This window comes from Papaver somniferum, chromosome 9 (genome assembly GCF_003573695.1).
Source record: "Papaver somniferum cultivar HN1 chromosome 9, ASM357369v1, whole genome shotgun sequence".
In the NCBI taxonomy this organism is placed as follows: Eukaryota; Viridiplantae; Streptophyta; class Magnoliopsida; order Ranunculales; family Papaveraceae; genus Papaver; species Papaver somniferum.
The window spans coordinates 14,206,113-14,230,030 of NC_039366.1; the positions used below are offsets into that span (position 1 = coordinate 14,206,113).

Genomic DNA, 23,918 nt, shown 5'->3' on the forward strand with positions numbered 1-23,918 from the left:
AGATAGACTTCTGATTGATAGATGATTTCAAGTCTTCACATACCTTTTGTTGATGAAGTTCCACAAGCTCCCCTTAGTACTTCTTCGTCTTCAATCGATGAACGCCGTGAAGTCTGATGCTCAACTGCATTTACTCTCCTAATCCGAGACTTAGTTATAAGTAGACTAGAAATCAAGACTTATAGTTTTGGAAACTAAACTTGACAAACAAGCTTGAGATAGCAATGCTTGCGAGTTCGACCGAGCAATGCTCTAACAGTTAGACTTCCAACTAGTTTCTTGTAATAATAATATTTATCCAATAATTAAATTATAAAAGAAAATAAGAACAAATATGTATATAATATATCCATTAATTAAGTTATAAAAAAGATCATAATGAATATAATAGCATGTCAGACCATGTTGTACCAATAGCGGGTCTCAAGCAGAATATTGGACCCCGCCAGTTTAGATCCATTCTGCAGTATCCCTTGGGCATACCTCTGTTTGAGGAAGACAGTGTTTGTTCTTGTTGTGGAGGATTATGACATATGCAGAGACCACACCCTTCACTGCGCGAGCGACCTTGGTCTCAAATTCAGGTATGATTTGGTTCCACATATGCTATCATAAATGTGTTATAAGGACGGTGTCGCGTCTAGGAAAGAGGCCAAGTTGGGTTTTCTATCAGATAGATCATCTCTAAGACCTGCATACATACTCGTTTACAATTGGAAAAATGGGAAAGATACGTGCTTCGATGTCACAGTGGTTTCTACTTTTACAACCAACGGTAACTTTATACCTAGGCAAGCTATCTCTGCAGCCGTAACCTGTAAGCGCAACAGGTTTTTAACTAAATGTATGACTCACGGGTATGAGTTTGGTGTTTTGGTCGCCTCCGCTTTAGGAGAACAAGGGGAGGATGTGATTCTTTTTCTAAAAAGGTTGAAGAACTGCCTTGTAAGTCATGATGTAAACAACAAAATAGGTGGTTCTCTTTTTCATAGGCTCAGTCTTATTATTCAAAAAGGCGTGGGTGCTCAGCTTGTAGCTAGACTCCCTGTCGTTCCTACTCCTGTATAATACGTTTTTCATCTTAATAAAAGCCCTTGGTGGTAATATTTTGTTATATAATATATATAATATATAAAAAAAGGTGTGGATAAAATAAAGTTAGAATGCAAAATTAAAAGTTGTGGATAAAATAAAGTTATAATGTAAAATATCATATAAAGTTAGGTAACATGAATAAATCATATCTGGAAAATATAAATGAGGACGCTGTAGAAGAGTCGTAGACAGTCAGATATAATTGCTAGTGGTTGAAGAAGATCCAGACGACGCATGGAAAAGTGTTCGACTTATTTCTTTATCGTCCTTTTTCAAATTTGTTCATCCCATAATGGGAGAAAAATGGGACAATCCCCAGAAATTGTTGTGGGATACTAAAAATTAAGAGAAAAGAAAACAAGGGGCATTAATTAACAAAAATGAGTAAACAACGAATATACATCTTCGGTGCCATTTATTTTGGTGTAAGATATGGAAATAAATGATTGGCGGGAAAAAAAATAAAGAAAAAAAAGAAAAAAAAAACTGGAAATGAACCAAGAATTCTGTTATAGGGATTCCAAGCATTTGCTTTTGAAGGTGCACAAGCTGACAAAATCGGATCATCAAATATGTATCAACAAAACTCTTTATTCTACTAGTTCTATCAATGGCCGAAATGTCGTCGATCAATTAGTGTTAAAAATTAGATTAACTAAGAGAATTCCCAATGGACCAAGACAATTTCCCATGTTCATGGCCACATAGGTTTTATCAGTTTTTTACCGAAAAATATTCTCTAACAGAGATATGATATTGAATGTGTAGATGAGTTGTCCTATAGGTGTAAAACATGCCGGACCATTACCAACCATTAAGAGGAGAGATCGCCGTGGTATGTGTCTTGTCTAAAACTAGGCATGTTGTGTTGTGTCATGTTGGGGGGGCGTGATCTTCCATGTGGTGTTGTGTCTGGCACATTTATTTTGCATTTTTCAAAGTAATTTTTTTCTACATATTTATATTTGTTGTTATTGAAATAATTTGACATCATGAAGATAAAATGTCAAAAAAATGTATAGATAAACACTTTTTGTGAAATATACAAAAAAAAAAGTGTTGTATTGTATCGTACCGTGCTTTGTTAGCGTGTTGTGCCACGTCCCATCACATCATATAAAGGTAACGTGATGTGCCGTGCTGGGCTAACTCATGTGGTGGGCTGGGTTGTGCCCGTGCTGGTCTGACCAAATTTACACCTCTAAGTTGGCGTGTTAGTTATTCTCACATGCTTTAACCTATCCTTTACTTTTAGAGGTTTTCTTAGAGAAAGGGGTATGGAATGAGGCTCTCATTCAATATAAATGAGTATTATCTAAAAACACCAAATTAGGTGCTACCATGGAATGAAAACACTCACTCATACCTCAATAATCATTCATACTCTCATTGGATCGAAGGAGTGGGGGATAATTGATACTAAATCAGTCGCTTGGAAAAAAAAACACCTTAAGTGGTTAAAGATCTATCTTTCAAACATATTTTTAGAGTTTTATTAATTTAAAACTCATTTAAAACTGTTGGATACTGGATTAACAATTAGGTTTTATTATTAAAAAAGAAAAGAATAATGATATGCGGAAGCATATAATTCAGCCGCTAGGAGATAATTTTTCTCCCCAAACGGATAATCATTAGCTGTTTAACCTGTTAAATTGGCTTCTGGTAAAAAAAAAACACTTGTTGAGCTAGCCTCTTGTTGGTTTTGGTAGCGAATGAACGCTTTAGACACTCATTCCAAATTCCTTGCTCTTAAAGGATGTAAAAATGCCTAACCACCATATTTTACGGAAAAGTAACCGTGAAAAAAATAATATATATAATTATTTGGATAAATACAGTTAGATTACATTAGTAATCGGAATATTCTCATTCTAGCCCCACAGGACGCACACCACATTCCGTGCTTTAAGCTAAGTAATATTAGTGATTAGGTTAGACAAGTATTTGATTCATAATTAGTGTTTGAAAATTAAAAATCAAGATATTTCAGTTATTGTTATTTATTTATTTTTGAAAATTCAACTTACGGTGAGGTTTTCCAACCATAAATACAAAATACGGTCGAGAGTTCATATTTTTCGAATCAAAGAGAAAGTCAAATTAAATTACAATTGGGAATTTTTTTTATTTTTGATATTTCAACACATAAGGTTGGGTTTTCAAACCGTAAACACTATACACGGTTGGGAATTCATATCTGATTACGGTTGAGAATTTATATTTTTCTAACCGTAATTCAGTTCGGAAACTAATTTATAAATCCTTCGTTTAATCAAATCTAACCTATTCATGCAACCACAAACATAAAAAGAATGGTTGGTTTATTCATTCTTACCCGGTTGAAGACATTACGGTTGAGATAATCGTCATTGAAGAAAAAAATGGAAGAAGAGAAAAAAGAGGCGATGGTGGAGAAAAGAGAGGTAAAAGCGTGTTTTTTTTCTTCCCGATTTAGATTTAGTTTTTTATTTTGATTTTAATAAGACTTACGTGATTAGGTCCCCTCGTGCACTTTCAGGACATTTGAATTCCTAGAAGCAATCAAAACCAAATTACTTTCAAGACGTTTGAATCCCTAAAAGCCCTCAAAACCAAATCTTTGGAGCCTCTATTTAAAAGGGAATTAATTTCTGATAATATTCTGGAAAACAACCACAGCCCCGAAAAGCATAAACATATACACTTTTCATGTTTTATTAAATTTAAAACACTCGTAAATCAGGTGAACTGTTGATTTTGGGATGAACACTAGGAGGGTTAAGCCCGGCTGTCAGAGCCAACAAATCCATTGCACTCCCTGTGTAACGATTGAATGGCCAATACCAAGCTCAGTGACGGAACTGGGGATGGCTTCGAGGTGCTCGAGCCACCCCCAAATATCTAAACATCACCCGAAGTTCAATTTTTTGTGTGTAATTTTGGCCATAAAAATTAATAGCCTAGAACTCTAATGTTCAGCTCACAATGTTATTTTAGCCCATATAGACCTTCAATTTTGCTTCCGCTGCTGACCAAGCTAACCGATTCATTTGTTGAGATTGCGATACTAGGATGTTTAGTTTACTCAAATGTCTTATAGTTCGACAATCACTTATCCAAATAATAAAAATATGAAGAGCTCGCCTTGATCAATGAATAAAATGGAAAGTTTGGCCTTTTAAATATTTTGGACAACTTTTGTATTTTCTCCAGTAATTTCGAATATTTTAGTTAGCATTATATAAGAGCATTCCAAAATGGTCCTGTAGTCACCCAAATAGGGGAGATAAAACGCATGATACGAGAGATAACTTCGTATGCTTGGAACTAATTACATGATCCGTTCATTTGTCGTAAAGGTACATGAAAATAAGCAATTACAGTTACGTTTGACCCATGAAGCATCCTAACATATTCATCCATATCTTCTTATGGCATGTGAACACAAGAATTACGAGGGCATCCATGTGTTCACAAACAATGCTCGTATGCAGTTAACAATATGAAATATGTTTGGTAAATACAAGGGATGGTGATTGTATTGATTCATTGATTCATCGACTCAAAGGCTTCGGGCTCATCCTTGTCTTATCATTAATACCATTGATGAGATTTATATAACAAGATAAACAAATATCAAAGCCTACGAGAAGAGCACATAATGTAAAGTGCGGGATATAAAGAACAACAAGTAATGAGACGATGATTTACGTGGTTCGGCACTAAGGCCTACATCCACGGAGTTGGTGTTTCACTATGTATTGAGATGTTACAAGAATAGTCAAATGACTTTAAGATATACATTGAGTCTGCGGGGTAAGGACTTTACTTACTCTTCCTAGTTTTCTCTCTCCTATTCTCCTCTAGTTGTTCTGGATTAGTTGTCCTCCCCTCTCATAGTGAAGGGAGGGGTGGGGGTGGGGGTGTTTATAGGGTTATCTCGTGGGATCCACCTCTGAAGACCGTTGAAACCTTATTGTCTTGTGTTTTGTGTCAATCTCGCAGATATCTTCGTATTCTTCGATGCCCCCAGCGTTCCATGCTTGATACCGAAGAGTTACCGTCGTCTCTTCCACAGGTTGGTTAACACGTGCCTATCTTAGGGTGTTTAATGCGGGTGGTTGGGTTGTCTGCATGCGGCAAAGAGTTGTCTACTGTCTATGTCCTGTCCATGTCAGTCGGACTAACCCTATCCGCTGATCTATGATATTTCTTGGGATGGGATAAAGTGACTTCACGGATCTGCTTCAGTGCTTTGCGGTAGCCCTTATCTTCAGTACTTCCTGGTTCTTGGTCGTCGGATGCGCCAGATGATGGACCTGTGTTGAGGGGGCACGTTTCTGGACTACTCATGTGTGGCATCATATCTTGATGTCTTTGGATACATGTCTTCCACGTGTTTCTTGGCGGACACATGGCGAGAGATGAAACGTGTACTTACAATTTGCCCCTTTTCTTCCGACTAAGACGTCAGTTAAAGTTGGAGGAAAATCGTATCGTTTTCTTCATCTCTCTTCCTTAACTTCCCCTAGATTTTAGGGCACGTTCCCCACTTCTTGCATTAACTTCTCCTAGGGTGATGAGACGGTTTCTCTCTCTTTTAATGCTTATAAGTAGGAGAGAGAGAGTCGAAATTTTGAAATAAATTTCATTATTCTCCGTCAGTTCTTCATTCCTTTTCTCTGTCGGTTCTCATTCATTTTTTGTTCTTCATTCTTGTTCTTTAGCCATTAACTGCTACCGCCTTTGTTCTGAGCCTGATTTGGTATCGATTCTCTGTTGTTCGTTGTCTCCTCATCATACGTCTCTACTTACATAAATCTCTTGATATAGGTATGAGATTTCACTCTTGATTTTAACCTATGATTGATTTTTTGTTGCTGGTGTTCTTGATTATGTGATGAAGAACAAATATATAAAATGCATATACTTTCCCCTGTTCTTCGTCATAGGGCTTACATACTGATATCTGCAGACTCCATGGTAGTGGTTTTCGCCTCTTTTTCTTCTGACTGAGACGTCAGTCGAGGATGGGGTTAGTTTTAGGCTTTTCGTCAGATTTTTGTGATGAACTGATAGAGGTTTTGGTGATTTCTCGGATTTTGATCTTTATTTACTCTTTTGCTGATGTTATTGTCTCGCTTTTATGCTTTCTCGCGGACATGGCTGATCGGCGAGTTCCTTATCAGACCCACCGTATATTCCGTGTAGGTCCCCCCCCCCCCCCCCCCCCCACACATAGATATCATGACATATATCCTCCAGGAGGTGGTTCAACCAAGTCTTCGAAAGTAGATCCTCGTTCTCAAAAGGCCTCTTCTTCTTCTGGTCAAAGAGTTTCATCCACAGAAAGGGGAGATCCTCCGAAGGATCCACCTGGCTCTAGATATGCAGTTGGTCGCAATCCTTCTTCTCGTCCGCGTGGTGATCCAAGGGACACGCATCCTCCTCCTCCTCCTCGTGGAGAAGAACTAAATGTCTCGCCTCTTCGTTCTGTGGTTCCATATTCGGTTCCCCAGCGGGATTCTCTGCCTCCTCCTCCCCCGGTTCCTTCCAAAGGGAAATCTTCCAAGGGTACCGTTACAAAGACTGATTCTCCGAAAAATATTCCTAGTAAAAGGAAGGCTTCAGATATGAGTCCTCCGAAGGATTCTACACCCGATCCTGTTGAGGAAGAGGACGTTATCCCAGAAATACGAAGCGTCTCAGCTGGTAGAAAGAAAGTCACGTTCAAGCATATTGATCTTGATTACTTTAAGAAGAAGCATGATCTTCAAGCTTTTGATGTCCGCTTTTACGCTGCCGAAGATGATATTACTTATGATCTCATCTCGAATTATCAGTTTGATGCGTATCATTTGCTGACGACCGTGGGGGCCTTCGAGGCGGGTCTCATGTTACCTCTGTACAAATCAGGTGATTATTTTTACTATGATGTATTGGCTGGTCGCGAGGGTTCTTCTACAAATACCCACTGTCGCTCCGTGTCACAGTTGACTGGGAATTATCTCCGCGCTTTGAAGGAATGTTATATTCGGAGTAAGGGAGAGACGACGATGACTTGCTATGTCTCCGATCCTGCCGAGAGAGAGTTGTACACTCCCCAGAATTTCAATGCTTCCTTCGGGGATTATGTTAATAGGAAGAACCGCAAGCCATGGAGCGTTGGTCTTCGTAATATCTTTGTTTCTCATGGTGAGATTCGTCTCCTGAGTGAAGAGAGCGATACCAAGCTGAAATTTGTCCGTGGTACGAAAGGATATTCGAATAAGAAGATCTTTCCTCCTCGTGAGAAGATCAAGCGTGATCACGATTATGAGTGGCATGCTACCGTGATCGAGGTTGTAGGCCCTTGGGCTTATGGTTGGATCCCCGGTCCTCGCGGCGGATGGCGTTCCATTGCTGATAGCCAACCTCGTGAAACTCCTCCTTCTCGTTATGGGAATTTCTGTCCCTGGCGTTTTAATTTCGAAGGCATTAACTTTCCTTATGCCCTAGATGTTGTTGATAGAGACGAAGAGGAGAGTTCCGATGCTACCCTTCCTCCAAAGAGTGCTGCGACTGCCAGGGTATGACTTCTTCTTATACTTTCCCCTTTTCTCCTTAGGTTGAAGGGTTCGACTCCTTTGAACGAAGGAGGAAATATTCTTGAATGAAATTCCTTGTGGTTCTGTAAGTACATAAGAAGAGGAAAATTGGTGCTAAGAAATCTTCTACCATTGTGACTGACAAAGCAGAGGTTCATGAAGAGGTTACCAGCCCTGTGAACGAAGATTTTGTTGAGGATGAGGACGATTCCGACGGGGAAGAGCGTATCGAAACTTCTCCCCCCAACCATGAAGATGGTAGCGGTTTTGCTGAGGAGGAGATTGGTACTGGTGGGAAAAGAGGTGTTCCAGACGGCGAAGATGTTGGTGAAGAAAATGTGACCGCAGGTAGTGACGGTTTTGGTGAAGAAAATATAACCGCAGGTGGTGACAATACCAGTGATACCCCTCCTTTCGTCCAAGAGTTTTCCTTCGGCAGGATTTACTCTGCGGGAGAGAACTTTGATATGGACGCTGCCATGGGTCTTTCTTCTGAGTTTTCACTGCTTTCTCCAAACGATGATTATGATGTGCTCGGTAACTCTGTCAAGGGGGATGATGAAGGTCAAAAGACTGTTGACGTAGATGATAGTTCTGTAGGTGGGAATTCCAAAACCCTTGCGCACAAAGAGGTGGAGGAAAGCAAGAAATCAGTGGTCGGGAAAGATGCTGTCGTTGGAGACGCTTATGCTGAGTCTTTCCTGGAAGATTTCCCGTAGTCTTTGATGCATGAGGGTGATGACGCTATTCTGACTTGGCTCAAGAAGAAGAATTTGATGTTCGTCCCAAATCCTGCTCCGGTGATTGACATTGAGAAGAAGTCCGACGCCTATACTCGTCGGATGATGCAATTGTCCGCCGAAGACCAGGTTTCAGAGGTATGGGATAAGAATCTGAGGGGCTTGGAAGCTAACCTTGTGGTCGACCCTCCCTCCACGATTGTTGATATGATGGTCGTGGCAGATGGGTACCAGTATGGCTTCCCTCAGCAGCGGATGCTAGAGGTCAGTTGTAATTTCAATATGCTTATTTCTTTTTAGAAACTTCGCGGAATCTTGATTTGACAATGTTATTTTTCGGGCCGTAGATGATGAGGAATGGACATTGTAATCACACCTTATACCAATTTTTCAATGTTAAGTCTCTCAAATTAGAGGCCAAGCTCCGTCACAGATAGGAGGAGTTATCTGCTGCTGAAGCTATCATCTCTGCTAGAGGCAAAGAGATAAGTGAATTGAAGAGTCGTCTCAAGGGGAAGGAACAACTAGGCAACCAAGAGGAAAAGCTTCGTCTGGAGATTGCTGTGGTCTATAGTGAAATGGAGGAGGCTCGTAAAAATGCTTCGTCTTTTACATGTTTGTTCTTCTTCTCTATTTAGCTCGTCGTCGCTCTTTTCTAGCACTTAGTGTTCTGTCTGACTCTCCCCACCCTATCTTCAGTAGGTGGAGTCCCAGAGCTGATATGGCTACGAAACGAAAGGAAGCGTCAAAAGTCCCGGATCAAGGATTTAGTAGAACAAATAAAGAGAGAGGACGATAAATGGAATTCAAAGGCTGAGGTGTGGCGTGTGAAGCATACTCTGATGGTTGATATGCAGAATAAGTACAACGCTGATCGTCATCAGTTTTATGGAGCTCTGCAATGGACGCGTGATAACCTTCGTGAGGCTCGAGAGCATGCTTCGGATTTGGAAACCTAAATATCCCTTATAGAAGGAGAGTTACGGCAAGATCGTTCTTCTCAAGATTCCGAAGTAAGAGATTATATACAGCGTCTTGCTAAGGAAAGAGACGATGTTAGGGCTGAGGATGGCGCCCTTAGCAAAGCCTTAGCTGCGTCTCGGGCCGACGTTGCCCATTTAGTTGAGTCTGAGAGGAATCTTGAGGTGAATATGTACAGACTTAACAAGGGGATATAAGGAATGAATAACGAAGTCAATCATCTTCGTCATATGGATTCCATGAAGCAGGTAGAGTTAGATGCTTGTCAATTTTCCCTTACAAATCTTCAGGCCGATTATAAGAAAATATCCGATGAGTATGACTTTCTTGATGAATCCCGAGATGTCGTTGTTGATGAGTATGAAATAGCTTCGGATAGGGTTGAAGGTATATATTTTCTCCGTCGAGTGGGACTCTTTATCTTCATTATTCTAACCCCTTTTCTCTTTCTTTTCTTCGCAAAGCTCGAGGGACAGCTTCGCACTGCAAATGAAAAATTTGAAAACGCTCAGACTTCCTTAGTGCAGCAGGAGGGTCAAACCAACTACTACAAGGGTCTGGCTGTGTCTCGTAGTGAAGCAGCGGATGCAGCCTCCAAGGAAGTAAGAAGTCTATCCTACTTGTTATCAAAGTCCGAGATGAAATGTGCCATGATTCGGTACAAGGCTCGCCTCCAGTTAGTAGAAGAGACTAACAAGATTCTGGATAAGATCGAACATGACCTTAAGGCGGAGCATGGCATCGTCAAGGAGTGTCCTCGTCGTCCTAAACTCGCGCTCTTGAATAGTTCCTCGGGGCCTTCCTCTGGCGGGAGCGTGCCTTCGTCTCGAAGAAAAGATTTAGTTGATCAGGCTGCGTTATCCAAGTATCTATAGGGCTTTATCGATTATAGAAAGTTGATCTTTGTTTATTATGGGGCTTCGTGCCATTTTTTTGATATATTTCTTGTTTGTTTTGCCGAACTTGTAATCAACTTTCATGGAATGGATCATCGTTTTGGTGTACCTGCGTTGTTTGTTCTTAAATATTTTATATATTGCGTTACATTAAATTGGAAATAAGTTAGTATTAAAAAGATGGAAGTGTTTGAGTGCGATGCCGAAGGTATGTACCTTTGTGATCATCTTGAGACCTGTCACCCCGCTGGCTAATCCTGGGCCAGAAGATTCCCAGACGGTGGAGGTCGAGGCAGCGTTCTAGGATATGGGATGTTTATTCAGAATATTTACATACATCCATTCCGTTGACCCGCTGCCTTAAGGTTGGTCGGATATCTCTTTCTATTGGATGCCTTCCACATGGTCCTACACTCATAGACACTGATAGGGGAGTCCCGAGAGATCGTAGGTAACTACTTTATCCAATAGTGAAAACTTGTTGTATATACATGCACAGTGTTCTTGTGATGCGTCGTATTTACAAGTGTTCTGAAATATGGATTTATGCCAAAAGTTTGTTTATTGATAAGTTGTGGTCCGTTATGCCTCACCCAGAGATAGAAACATGTTGAACAGATGTGTCATCTTCTTCTTCTGGTATTCTTCATGCAGATGCAGAGCTGTGTTGCTTTCTATGGATAATATGGCTTGAGATATTTTGCATTCCATGGGTGTCTGAGGACTTCCCTTTTTAGGTTGCGCATGTAATAAAATCCATTTCCTGCGATGTCATGTATAACAAAAGGTCCCCCCCATGTTGGTGCTAATTTGCCCCATTTATTTTCTCGTTGGTATTGGGGTATAGTTCTCAGCACATACTGTCCTTCTACAAGATTTTTAAGTTTAATGTACTCTCTTGCTAATCTTCGTTGATAATTCTCCATTTTTTGTAGTGATGCTTTTCTCCTTTCTTCGAGATCATCTAGTCTTTCCAACATCATATCTGTTGTGAGGTTCTTTTCCCATGATTCAGTCTTCGTAGTTGGCATGATGATCTCTGTAGGGATGACTGCTTCGACTCCGTAAGTGAGTAGGAACGAAGATTCTTCGGTGGCTGATCTTCGGGTTGTTCTGTACGACCATAAAGTATTGTGTAATTGCTCACACCATCGTCCCTTATGTTCGTCAAGCTGCTTCTTGAGAGTTAGAGCAAGTGTTTTGTTCGTGGCCTCTGCTTGGCCGTTTCTTTGAGGGTATATGGGCGTTGACTTGTTCTTTCGGATTTTGAAGGTATCGAAGAGCATGTCAATGTTTTTTCCTTGTAGTTGCTTGCCATTGTCGGAGACAATCTCTGCTGGGATGCCAAACCTGCAAATGATGTTTTCAAAGATGGATGTGAAGACATATGCGTCGCGGATCCTTGCTAGAGCCTTAGTTTCTACCCATTTCCTAAAATAGTCTGTGGCTACAATTAAAAATCTTTTTTTCCCCGATCCTTCGATCATAGGTCCCACGATATCTATGCCCCATTTTGAAGAATGGCCACGGACTATCCACAGAGTTCAATGTCGTTGCTGGTGCGTGGATTCTTTTGGCAAAACGCTGACATTCTTCACATCTTCTCGCCATTCTTGTTGCGTATCGTATCATTGTTGGCCAGTAGTACCCTTGGGTTTTTTCTTTGTCTGCTAGGGATCTCATCCCGCTGTGGTTCCCCGCGTCCCCGCGGTGTATATCTTTCAGAATCAGGTGGCCTTCAGATCTAGACAAGCATCGTAACAAAGGTCCCAGGCAAGATTTCTTGTACAAGATTCTCTCTCTTAGGTCGTACCTCCCTGCTTTTGACTGTATTTTCCTAGCCTGCTTCAGATCAGTAGGCAACGTCCCTTCTTCGAGAAAAAGGTGAATCTTAGACCTCCAATCTTCTTCCTTGCTGAAATCTTCATCTTCGTTAGCTCTGATCATGATATCGTCTTCCTTAAAATCCTCGACAATGTCCTCTCCTACATCGTCATCAGGAATATCTTCTCCTACATTATCATCTTGATTGGCTACAGAGATCTCTTGATGATCTATAGAGGGATCGTACACTCTGGTTATCTTGATTGCCTTGATATCTTCGTTCACGAGCATGAAGGATATGTGGGCCAAGGAATCCTCATGTCTGAGTTCTTTCCTGCACAAGTGTCGGAACTTGATGTTCGGTATTTGGGATGCCAGTGTCTGGACTAGGTCCATGTACGCCATCAAAGTGGCATCGTAAACATTGTATTCAAACCCTATTTGTCGTATGACCAGCTGTGAATCACTTGTCAAGCGCACGTCGGTTATGCTCATCTTTATTATCAGACGAAGGGCGTGTACCACAGCTTCGTATTCGACAATTTTGTTGGTGTTCCCCTTGAATTCCAACCTGAATGCGTGCACGATCGTATCCCCTGTGGGAGTGGTGATTACAACGCCAATTCCCGCACCTTCTCTATTTTTTGACCCATCAACGAAGACTTCCCATTTTCTTGGGTCGGCTGGCTCGAGCATATTGTCTGGATATTTACCTTTGTCGATCACCGGCATCCCCGTGGCTTTTAATCCTTCTATGAGGATTTCTTCGCCATTATCCAGTGGTAGGTCAGCCAGGAAATCTGCTAGGACTTGCGACTTCTGGGAGTGTTGGAGTTCATGGATAATGTTAAACTGGTCGAGGTCTGTGCTCCACTTCGTAATTATTCATACTTTCCATGTACTTTTAAGAATGGCTTCCAACAGGGCTCTTCATGGGACGCGGATATAGTGTGTCAAGAAGTAGGTCCTTAATTTTAAGTAGGCCCATACTAAGGCCAAGATGAGTTGCTCAATTTTTGTATAGTTTCTCTCTTCTGTGTTGAGAGTTTTGTTGATGTAGTAGATGGGTTGCTCTATCTTCGTGTTTGCCTTGACCAGCACTGCGCTGACAACATCTTCAGTTGCTTCTATGTATAGGGCCAGGACCTCGTCGAGGTCAGGTTTTTGCAAGATCGGGATCTCGCCAAGATATTCCTTGATGCTTTGAAAAGCTTCCTCACATTCTGCTGTCGATTCGAATTTTCTCCCTTTCTTGAGTATGTTGAAGAAATGCTTACATCTATCCGATGATATGGATATGAATCTTCATAGCGCTGTTAGGGATCCATTAAGCTTCTGAACTTCCTTCAGATTCCTTGGGGATGACATACCTACAATGGCTTGGATCTTCGCAGGGTCCACTTCAATACCCATCTTTGTTACCAAGTATCCGAGGAACTTTCCAGAAGTGACGCGGAAAGTACACTTCTCTGGATTTACTTTCATGTTATGTTTCCTCATTGATTCGAAGATATCCCTTAGATCTCGATGGTGATCTTTGCGCGGCTTGATTTTGACGAGCATGTCATCGACGTAGACTTCCAAAGTATTCCCAATCCATGGTTTAAATATGGCATCAACCATTCTTTGGTATGTTGCCCTCGCGTTTCGAAGTCCAAAGGGAATCCTTACATAGAAGTAGAGGCCATGTGGGGTATAGAATTTCGTGTGCTGTTGATCTTATTCTTCTAGGAATAATTGGTTGTATCCGGAATATCCATCCATGAATAATAGTTCCTCGTATCCTTCTACCGCTTCAACCAATTGGTCGACGCTGGGTAGCGGGTAGATATCCTAATGACACGCTTTGTTGAGGTTGGTGAAGTCGGTGCATATTCTAACCCCTCTGTTCTTTTTTGGCACGATTACCATGTTCGAGATCCATGTTGGATACTTGACTTCCTTGATGAACCCCGCTTCCAGCAGCTTGTGCAGCTCTATTTCGACGGCTTTGTGATAGTCAGTGGCTACCTTCCGTACTTTTTGCCTCACGGGTGGCCTGCCGGGATTTATACGAAGCTCGTGCTAGATTATCTGTGGATCGATTCCTGGCATGTCAGACAGTTTCTATGCGAAGATGTATGCGTACTCCTTGAGTAGTTTACTAACGATGCCTCCCTTTCTTTGTCCATCAAAGTTCCTATCTTGATCATCCTTGGGTTTTCTTCGGTCCCTATGTTAACTTATTTTACAGGTTCCAAGGAGGTTAACGTGGGCTTTAGCTCCCCAAGGAGGGGAGCATTCTTTAATTTCTATTTTGTAGGCTCCACAGCTTCTGTATTTAAAGTATTTGCCTCCGTATTTTCAATGACATTTTCCTTCGAAAGGATCCTCCCAGAGATCTCCTCTAGATAAGTATTGATGGCTTTTCCCTTCACGACTTCTTTGTTTCGAGATCTTCGGGATTTTTGCTGCTCGTCTTGCTCGTTGTTGAGATGGTTCTGTAAAGCTTGGCATTCTCGTGCAGTGACTTGATATCCTTTTATTTCCATTATCCCTTCGGGAGTAGGAAACCTGAGGTATTGGTGATAAGTAGCTGCCACTCCTTTGAGCTTGTGCACCCATCTTCGGCCAATTATGGCGTTGTAGGGTGATGGTGCATCTACCACACTAAATCGTGTATCGACTTTCATTGGCCCTACGTCCACTTGCAAGACAATGTCTCCAAGTGGCTTCGTGGCTGCCCCATTGAACCCGTAGATAGTATGATACGAAGATAACAGCTGTTCGTCGTTGAGTTCCATTCGTTTGAATGTATCATAGAACAGAACATTGACCGAGCTCCCTCTATCGATGAGGATTTTCTTCATGGCACCCGGCTACTGGTAATGTAAGGACTAAAGGATCGTTGTGATCCTCCATATCTTCTTCGACATCCTCAGCATCTAAAACCATGGGCGCGTCCATCCACTGTTCGTGTTCATCTACCTCTTCCCCATCGATCTTGTATAACTCACAATAGTCTTCGAATTGCTTTCTCAATCTTTTCCTTATTTGGGCAGTTAGAGATGGCCTCTTTTCTCAAAACATGAGATGGTGTTAAGTGTGTGGTTACCCTCGGGTAGTTGAACTTGCTTGCTTCTTTTTTCCCTTCCTTCGGCATCATTCTTCTGCACATAATGTTTAAGATCCCCTGCGTCAATTAGATTTTGAATCATTATTTTGATATTTTTGCATTTATCTGTTTGGTGGCCATTGAAACAGTGATATTGACAGTATTCTCTAGACTTTTCTGATCTAGGGGGATGCTCTCCCTTGGACCATGGCCAATCAAGGTTTTCCCGACCCTTGATCTCCTTCAATATGCGCGAGTAGCTGGCATTTAGTTTCGTGTAGACTTGGTCTTCGAACTTTCGATCATCCCTTCTGCGGTCATCTCTTCGTTCCCTTCTATCTTCGTTGGGTCATTCATCTAAGTTGATCCTTTTGGAACCGCTTGCCTGCTCTACGAAGTTTGTCCGTGGAGGTCGTTGAGCCTGAGCTCTGGGGTTCTCTCGTTGAATTTCCTCTAGTCTTGCATGATTTTCTATGATTACTCGAAGATCTCATTCCGTGGAAGGGATGGTACCGTGAATATCAACAAACAAGGGGCTCATCCTGTCCATCCCCTATTTGTAACAGTTGATACTTACTACTGGATCAACATTCCCTACGGCTTGACATATCATGTGCCACCTATCAGTGTACTCCCTGATGGTCTCCTTGTATTTTATTGCAAATGAGAAGATCTTGTTCATTCCTGTGTTGACGACCTTGTTGTACATGTAAGTGGCCAGGAACTTCTCAATAAGATGGTCATATGAATCGATAGAATCTGGTGTTAGGTTGTCGAACCAAGACAGCGCGGATCCTTTCATACTTGAAGGGAAGTATCTGCAAAGTATGGCATCTTCGTAACCTAACCATCATTCGATTATAATACCACAGGTGGGCTGCGGGATCGCTGGATCCATCGTAACAATCGAAGGATGGGACCGAAAATTTCTGGGGAATGAGAGCTTCTGCTAATCGTTGCGTCAAGGGAGTAGTATTTGCTTCCTTCATAACTTGCTCCAATCTCCTGCCCCCTTGTCTAGCCTTTAGCTTCTTGATTTTCGTCATCATTTCTGCACGAAGATTATCCATTGCACGCTGATGTTCTTCGTGAATAGCAGGTCCTCCGGGCCTAGTAGTGTCATCATCAAAGTAGTCTGATCCATCTGGGTTATAGTCTGGATCGGATCTTCGATTTTCCCTGGCCTCTCTTCGGTTTAAAGGCGCTGGGTTGTCAGCAACTACCATTCTTCGGTCTGGATTTGGTATTGGCGCCCTAGAGTTGGCTTCGTCGTGCAGATTTTCCACCTCTACGCTAAAGGCGATTCTTTCTCTGAGTTGTTGTTTTTCCTGAGATAGCAGAGCTACATCATCGGCGTACGTCTTTTGGTTCTTTCTCAATTCCTGCAGTTCGGCCATCATCTGAGCAGAGTGGTTCGATCCTTAATTTGGCGTTCCTGCATGCACCTGACCTCCGGATGCTACCATATGGCCTTCATCAATGATTTGTATCACGGGTTCTGGTGGGTTTTGGAACTCTGCCTGTTGCTGTGCAGGCTGCCTTGCCATTAGAAGTGGTCGATCAACTTGAAGTGGCAGATTCTGCTCATTGGTGAGCGACATTCCGTAAATAGGTTGATGTATTACAGACTCTGCCACACCTTCGGGTTGTTCATGCGGTCGGGAGGCAGTTGCTTCTTTTGAAACCCCAATCCCAAGAGTTACAGTCTTTGAGGTTCCGGCTTTAGCAGCAGCGACCTTTAGTGCATCCTCTGCAATAGCGCCGGCAGCTAAAGGCATCGTGCTCTCAGCTCCGTTTGGATTCTTATCAGTTGCTTTGAGATTTTCACCTTTCTGCTTGCTCCTTGTCATAACTGGCATGGTACTGGGTGCTTCTTTTGATGAAGCCTTCATTTTTCCTGCATCCTTGTCCTTTTCCATCTCTGATATCGTCTGCAAAAGAAACATCGAGTAGACAAAAAGAAGAGGGGTCCGTGGAGGATCTGTTAGCAGAGTTTTGAAATCCATACACTGAAGGAAAAAAGAGATTATCCGGCTATTATTCATTTCTTCAAAGGTATCGGATCTCTTGAATATCCAGGCCTGTTTTAAAAGTTGACAGTAATAAGACTATTTTTCAAAGGGTGGAGTAAATCCATCTGTGGGTTTTAACTTTCAAAGCCAATAATTCGAGCATTATTCCGAAAACTTAGACCTATTGGGAAGTACATGGGTCGGTCCCTTAAATTCTCATTTTCAAGGGCAAAAACTTAAAAATCTTCGGCTGTGGAGCAGATCCACTGGAAAGATACATATAACTGTAAGTAATTCTTTATTTTCGAAGATAAAAGCTTGAAAAGGACGTAGATCCGTTCGTGAACTTTGAAAAAGATACATATCCGTTTGTAAACTTTGCAAAAGACAAAGATCTGTTCGGAAATTTCGAAAAAGACACAAATTTGTTCGTAAACAATGGATGTTGAAACATAAAAGCATCCTAAGCATCGTTATTTTCAAAGAGTGGTGCTAAGAAAAAAAGATACGTATAAATATCACAGGATAAGATAAATCTTTTACCGGGACAAAGTCCCTGTTTCTAGCGCCAGATTGTTAACACAATAATCACGAGGGCATCCACGTGTTCACAAAAAATGCTCGTATGCAGTTAACAATATGAAACATGTTTGGTAAATACAAGGGATGGTGATTGTATTGATTCATCAACTCATAGCCTTCGGGCTCATCCTTGTCTTATCGTTACTACCATTGATGAGATTTATATAACAAGATAAACAAAGACCTAAGCCTGCGAGAAGAGTACATAATGTAAAGTGCGGGATATAAAGAACAGAAAGTAATGAGACGGTGATTTACGTGGTTCGGCACTAAGGCCTACGTCCATGAAGTTGGTGTTTCACTATGTATTGAGGTGTTACAAGAATAGTCGAATGACTTTAAGATATACATCGAGTCTGCGGGTTAAGGACTTTTCTTACTCTTCCTAGTTTTCTCTCTCATATTCTCCTCTAGTTGTTCTGGATTAGTTGTCCTCCCCTCTCATAGTGAAGGGGGGGGGGGGGGTATTTATAGGGTTATCTCGTGGGATCCACCTCTGAAGACCGTTGAAACCTTATCGTCTTGTGTTTTGTGCCAATCCCGCAGATATCTTCGTATTCTTCGATGCCCCCACCGTTCCATGCTTGATCCCGAAGAGTTACCGTCGTCTCTTCCACAGGTTGGTCGACACGTGCCTATCTTAGGGTGTTTAATGCGGGTGATTGGGTCGTCTGCATGCGGCGGACAGTTGTTTACTGTCTCTGTCCTATCCATGTCAGTCGGACTAACCCTAGCCGCTGATCTAGGATCTTTCTTGGGATGGAATAAAGTGACTTCACGGATCTGCTTCATTGCCTTGCGGTAGCCCTTATCTTCAGTGCTCCCTGGTTCTTGGTCGTCGGATGCGCCAGATGATGGACCTGTGTTGAGGGGGCACGTTTCTGGGCTACTCCTGCGTGGCATCATATCTTGATGTCTTTGGATACATGTCTTCCACGTGTTTCTTGGCGGACACATAGGGAGAGATGAAACGTGTACTTACATGGCACATGGCAGTGCATTGGTGGTTTAAACAACTTACTCAAAGCATAGTTACAAGTGAAATTATTGTCCGCCAATCTTAGGGCATATACACCAATCCTACAGAAACCTGGCTAAATTCGGGCATATATGACTTAATTGGGGCCTATATCTAGATGACAAAAAAAATCAATAGAAATCACTTCACACCACCCCTTATCAAAATAATTACCAAACTACATATTTTATCCCTGATTAATTAGCACTAATTAATCATATTAGGGTTTAATTTTGTTTTGGATGTGATATTAACTAATGTTAGAGAGTTCATCAAAACATCAACATTTTGAATTTTTTTCGTAAAAGTTACACATAATCGGTTTATGTTCATCCACTTGTAAACCGATTCTGGATTGGTGTTTATAATTACCAGAGGACATCCAGAATCGGTTTACTTTGACATGATTTATAATGCGATTATGAAAATAGGTTTTTTCTTATCACACACATAAACCGATTGTTTCTTTTCATTACCGAATTTTCATTTATCGCATTATTATTGTAGGATGCATTTAGCACATGCATCAAGCCTTTAAACCCCTAGGCGACCCTAGTGGACGAGTTATAGTCTCGTGAGGGTTTACATAGAGATCTACCTACAAAACCTACACTAAAACTTTTAAAGCCATCAATATTCCTCCGAAGAAGACGATACATCATCCAAGTAGTGCGTGTTATCCACCGGGATTCTATCTTCCAAGAAATGATAGCTTGCATCGAACACGAATAACAAGTAGCCCGTTTTCACGGATTCGTGCTTCAAAAACACAAAAACAAACTTACATTTGTTAGTGGTGTTTCATTGGAAGATAAAACAACATGGGTTATGTAAAAAAAAACCAAAATATTACTCACAAATTGCATAATGGACAAGGTGAAGGGCCGAGTGTTAAAAATCCGAGGTTGGAGAGCTAAAAAATCAAGTATCGCGTTTTCGATGACAAGGTGCCTATCGTGCACTTGTTGAACACTTCTTGCGTTAGGATTTCCAAACTCTTGGATAAATTTGTTGTGTACCCTAGCCCAAAAGTTTGTGGAATCCACCCTTTCGGAGGATTGACGTCTAAGTCGTTTTTCCGCATACCAAGCTTTGGTGATTGCCAAATCTTCATTTGAATGAAATGAAGTCATTCTTGTGTGTGGATGTATGAAATGAGTAGTTGTGGAGTATATGGAGTGAGGGGGAGTAAAATGATCAATTTTGGGGCAAATGGGGTCCAAGGGTGAGGTCTCCATTTATATAGAAAGTCCCAAACGGCTATTTTTTTGAAAAACGTGAAATAATTTGAAATAATCGGTCTTTTAGAAGGATTGTAAACACCGATTGTGTTTGCATGGAACTAGGAATCAGACTTTCTTGATACCAATATAAACCGATTAAAGACAGTTAAAACTTTGAATTTTCACCGACATCAATCGGTTTATATATTTCCATATGTGATCCGATTCTAAAACATCCAGAAAGATTGGCCTGCATAATCGGTTTTTATATTTCCATATGTGATCTGATTTTGTAACATCCAGAAAGCTTGGCCTGCACAATCGGTTTTTAAAGCCATATCGAGTAAACCGATTGTTGGCATGTCAGGCTAGAATCAATTTAAACATTAAGTTCAACACAAGATCATCCAAAATAAAAAAATAAACCACACAAATATCATCCAAAATACAAACATCAACCATCCCAAAAGACTTAAAACAACCAGAAGTCTTATAAACTTAAAGTTTTAGAACTTAAAAGTGAAACTTAAAAACATAAGGAGCATCAGGAGCATTTGCAGCAGCAACAGCATCAGGAGCAGCTGCAGCACCACCAGCAGCAACATCATCATCAAGAGCATAAACTTATGCATCATCCATGGACATAAATTCAACCATTTCTTCAAACATACCTTCCAATTCTTGATGGGCATTCCTACCAGCTGAAATAATGTTTCTCCTCATCCTGGAAAACGTCATGACCTCAACAAGCTCTTAAAGCATATCAATCAATGCAAGGGCTTGTTCAAGACGGGTCTCAGCTCCGTAAGCAAACTTATATAGGCTTCTCACTGGAACTCTTTGTGATTTCCTCGTAATATCCTCCAAGGTTAACTCTTGATTGTAAAATGGTAGGTGTCCGAAGTCCATTCTACACAAAAAATAAACAAAAATCAAGTTAACAATTGGTTAATAGAGAATTATATGTAAACCGATTATGAAGAAACAACCAAAATCGGATTATACATATTACATATATAAACCGATTCTGGCTATGTATTTTCATATTTCATTTCTAAGCCGAGTGTTGTGCATGCTCTTCATGGTCGGGAAAAAAAATCAAGAATCGGTTTATTCGATAGGTCAATAAAAACCGATTCTGGATTGAATCAGAGTTTTGATTTGTCAAAAATGATTATTTAAAGATGTAAATCAATAATATAAGAAGATGGGTTGATGGAGATTACCTTCTTCTTGGTTGGATTGAAGATCGTCGGAGTAGAGGATGAAAAAAATAAAATTGGTTTGGGTTTTGAGAATCTGGAAAGTTTATGATAGAAATGGAAAGATTTTTTAGGTTTAGCTTCTTTTGATTTTGGATTTACTAAAAATAAAAAGATTAGAATATATACGAGTGATATTTAGAAATTAATGTGGGAATAAATTAGTATTTTTGATAAGATTTGGATGCCTAGAGCAATGTGGGGTGTGAGAAGGAAAAACCTATAGGACCCAATTAAGTCATATAGGCCACAATTTAGCCAGGTATAGAAAGATGCTAATTGATTATTGATTGACGAACTTTCATACGGGAGGTCACCAGGTGGTACGCCCCATATGCAGCGTAACTTCTATATCTTTCCGATATCAGATGAAGATTTTATTTACACCACATTCAGGCATTTAAGTGTACGTCCGTCTGTCTATGGGACGGAGATAAAATGTACGCTTCATTTATGGCGGACATTAAAACTTCGCCTCACTATAATTTTGCTCCACACCGTTGTGTTGAAACACTCCCAAACCCATTTTTTTTTTAGTTTTTGGTCTTTTTTTTGGTTTTAGTATGGTCGTTCCATTGTGGACGCTCTTATGGGCACCCGAAGGCCGAAACTAAAGAAATAAGATTATCCACTGGTGGTTAAAAATCGTTCCTCATGTTTCACCATCGTGAGAAAGTAAATGGACAAAGAACAATTAAAAAAATGGCATTAATTTCGGTGCCATTTATGGTGGTGTAAAAGACCCTAGCGAGATTGGGGTATACTCAAACTAATTGGGGTATACCCAAATTTAACTGTACATGTGCCCTTATTAAGGAGAGGTCAAAACAGGATGAAATAATTTTAGTACCCGTGCAGTATTTAACCTAAAATTAAACCTTAAACTTAAAAACTAAAAAACGTTTAATCTTCTTCTAATCTATCTTCTCTAATCCCTCTCCTCTTCTCCTTCCTTCATCTTATTCCATCAACCAAAAATCAACCAAAAATTTTAATTTTGATATTCTACCAAAAATGGTTCGACCAGTAGCAAGAGAGATTCAACAGGTAACATGATAAGATCCAAATCAGAGGGAAAAGGTAAGGAAAGAGTTGGAACTAGCAAACCCGAAAATCCAATCCCTGAGAATGTTGGAAAAAAAAAACCCACCGGTGAAAAGAAGATTGTAAGTGATTTCTAAACTCAATCCATTATTCTGATGTGTTGTATGATTGTTATATTAGGTTAGATTATCAAAAATTATGATTTCAGAGTTTTTGGTCGGCAAGGTCGATAATTTAAAATCATGCCGACTGTTGTTGCTTTGTAAGCGCCGGCATGGTATCAGGATGAATAACCTGCCGAATTTTCATAGCAGTCATGGCGACTGTTAGACAATAACCAGGGTCGGCAGGGTATATTAACAAACCCTGCCGATTTGAATCTAGTCGACGTTGTCTTAGACTTGTACCATGCCGACTTTAGGTCACACAAACTTGAATTTCATTAGTTAATTGTCGGCATCTTTCTTGAATAATACCATGCCGACTTTTTATTAGTCGGCATGCTATATGGTTACAACCCCTCCGACCATTGGTTGGTCGGCAGTGTTTAGATTCTAGACCCTGCTGGTTGTACTACCAGAACCATGTTTCAATGCTTAGAATTTTCATATATCTTATTTTTGTATTGTTTAGGTTCCAGAGGCAAAAATAAAAGATACCCCTTGTCTTGTTAACAATGCAGAAGAGTTATTAAAATTTATTGACGCAATTTATCCCAATTTAGAAGATCCTAAAGATGAAATTGAAAAGAATTGTCCTGTAAGAAAGTTACTTATGATGGCTAAGGAAGATACTGAAGAATTTCTAAGGTTTATGGATAGTCTTAAAATCCCCTCAACTATGAAGAACACACATCATCAGAGGAGGAAGAAGAGGAGGTTGATCCGAGGACTTTTTTCAGGGCATGTGACTTTTCTGGAGTGAACCCCTATTACAATGAGGCCGGTGACTACATAGGTCCAGATAAGAGAAAAACAAAAGCTGATGCTGGTGCAAAAGCTAGTGATGGGGAGGAAGATAACAACAATGAGAAGGATCCATGAAATTCTTAAACTTTATTATGTTTCACTTGGTTTAGAAACTTATATTGTGGTTTGAACTCTTACATTATGTTTTTTTTGAACTCTTAGATTGTGGTTTTAGACTTGTTAAACTTATGTTAATTTTCAGTTTCAGTTGCTTTAGAACTTTTTTTTTTTTGAGCAGTTTTAGAAAATATTAGAGTTTTACTGAGTCGGCATGGTCTGTAACTCAACCTTGCCGACCATACTAGGCTTTATATGCCACAATGCTGTCAGGGAGTGGTAGTCGGCATGGTTTGAAATCTCGACCTTGCCGACTTAAATGTTAGGTGCACTTTTTAGGTACAAAGTACAACCCATTGAATGCTCAACGGCTAGAAATTTCAAAATCAAGATATTAGGTGTGTTGGTATTATAAAAGCATTGTCAACTTCATCTTCAACCTTGGATAAATAATGGAAGTTTCAAGTGCAACACAACCAAATATTTGTAGTCTTTGTACACTAAGTGGTCATTTTGCAAACGATTGTTCCTTTAAAGAAAGCAAATGCACTAT

The 23,918-nt window shown here is 40.5% G+C and overlaps 1 protein-coding gene across 1 annotated transcript; it reads right to left on the reverse strand.

The window, feature by feature from the left end:
- Positions 1-14,396: 14,396 nt before the first annotated feature.
- Positions 14,397-14,954, reverse strand: LOC113311429. Its single transcript, XM_026560270.1, has one exon. It carries the CDS (start codon positions 14,952-14,954, stop codon positions 14,397-14,399), a length of 558 nt encoding a protein of 185 aa, XP_026416055.1.
- Between the last annotated feature and the right edge of the window lie 8,964 nt (positions 14,955-23,918).

Excerpts from the sequence above, each read along its gene's own strand:
- LOC113311429 (XM_026560270.1), bottom strand. The coding sequence starts at position 14,954 with ATGAAGAAAATCCTCATCGATAGAGGGAGCTCGGTCAATGTTCTGTTC.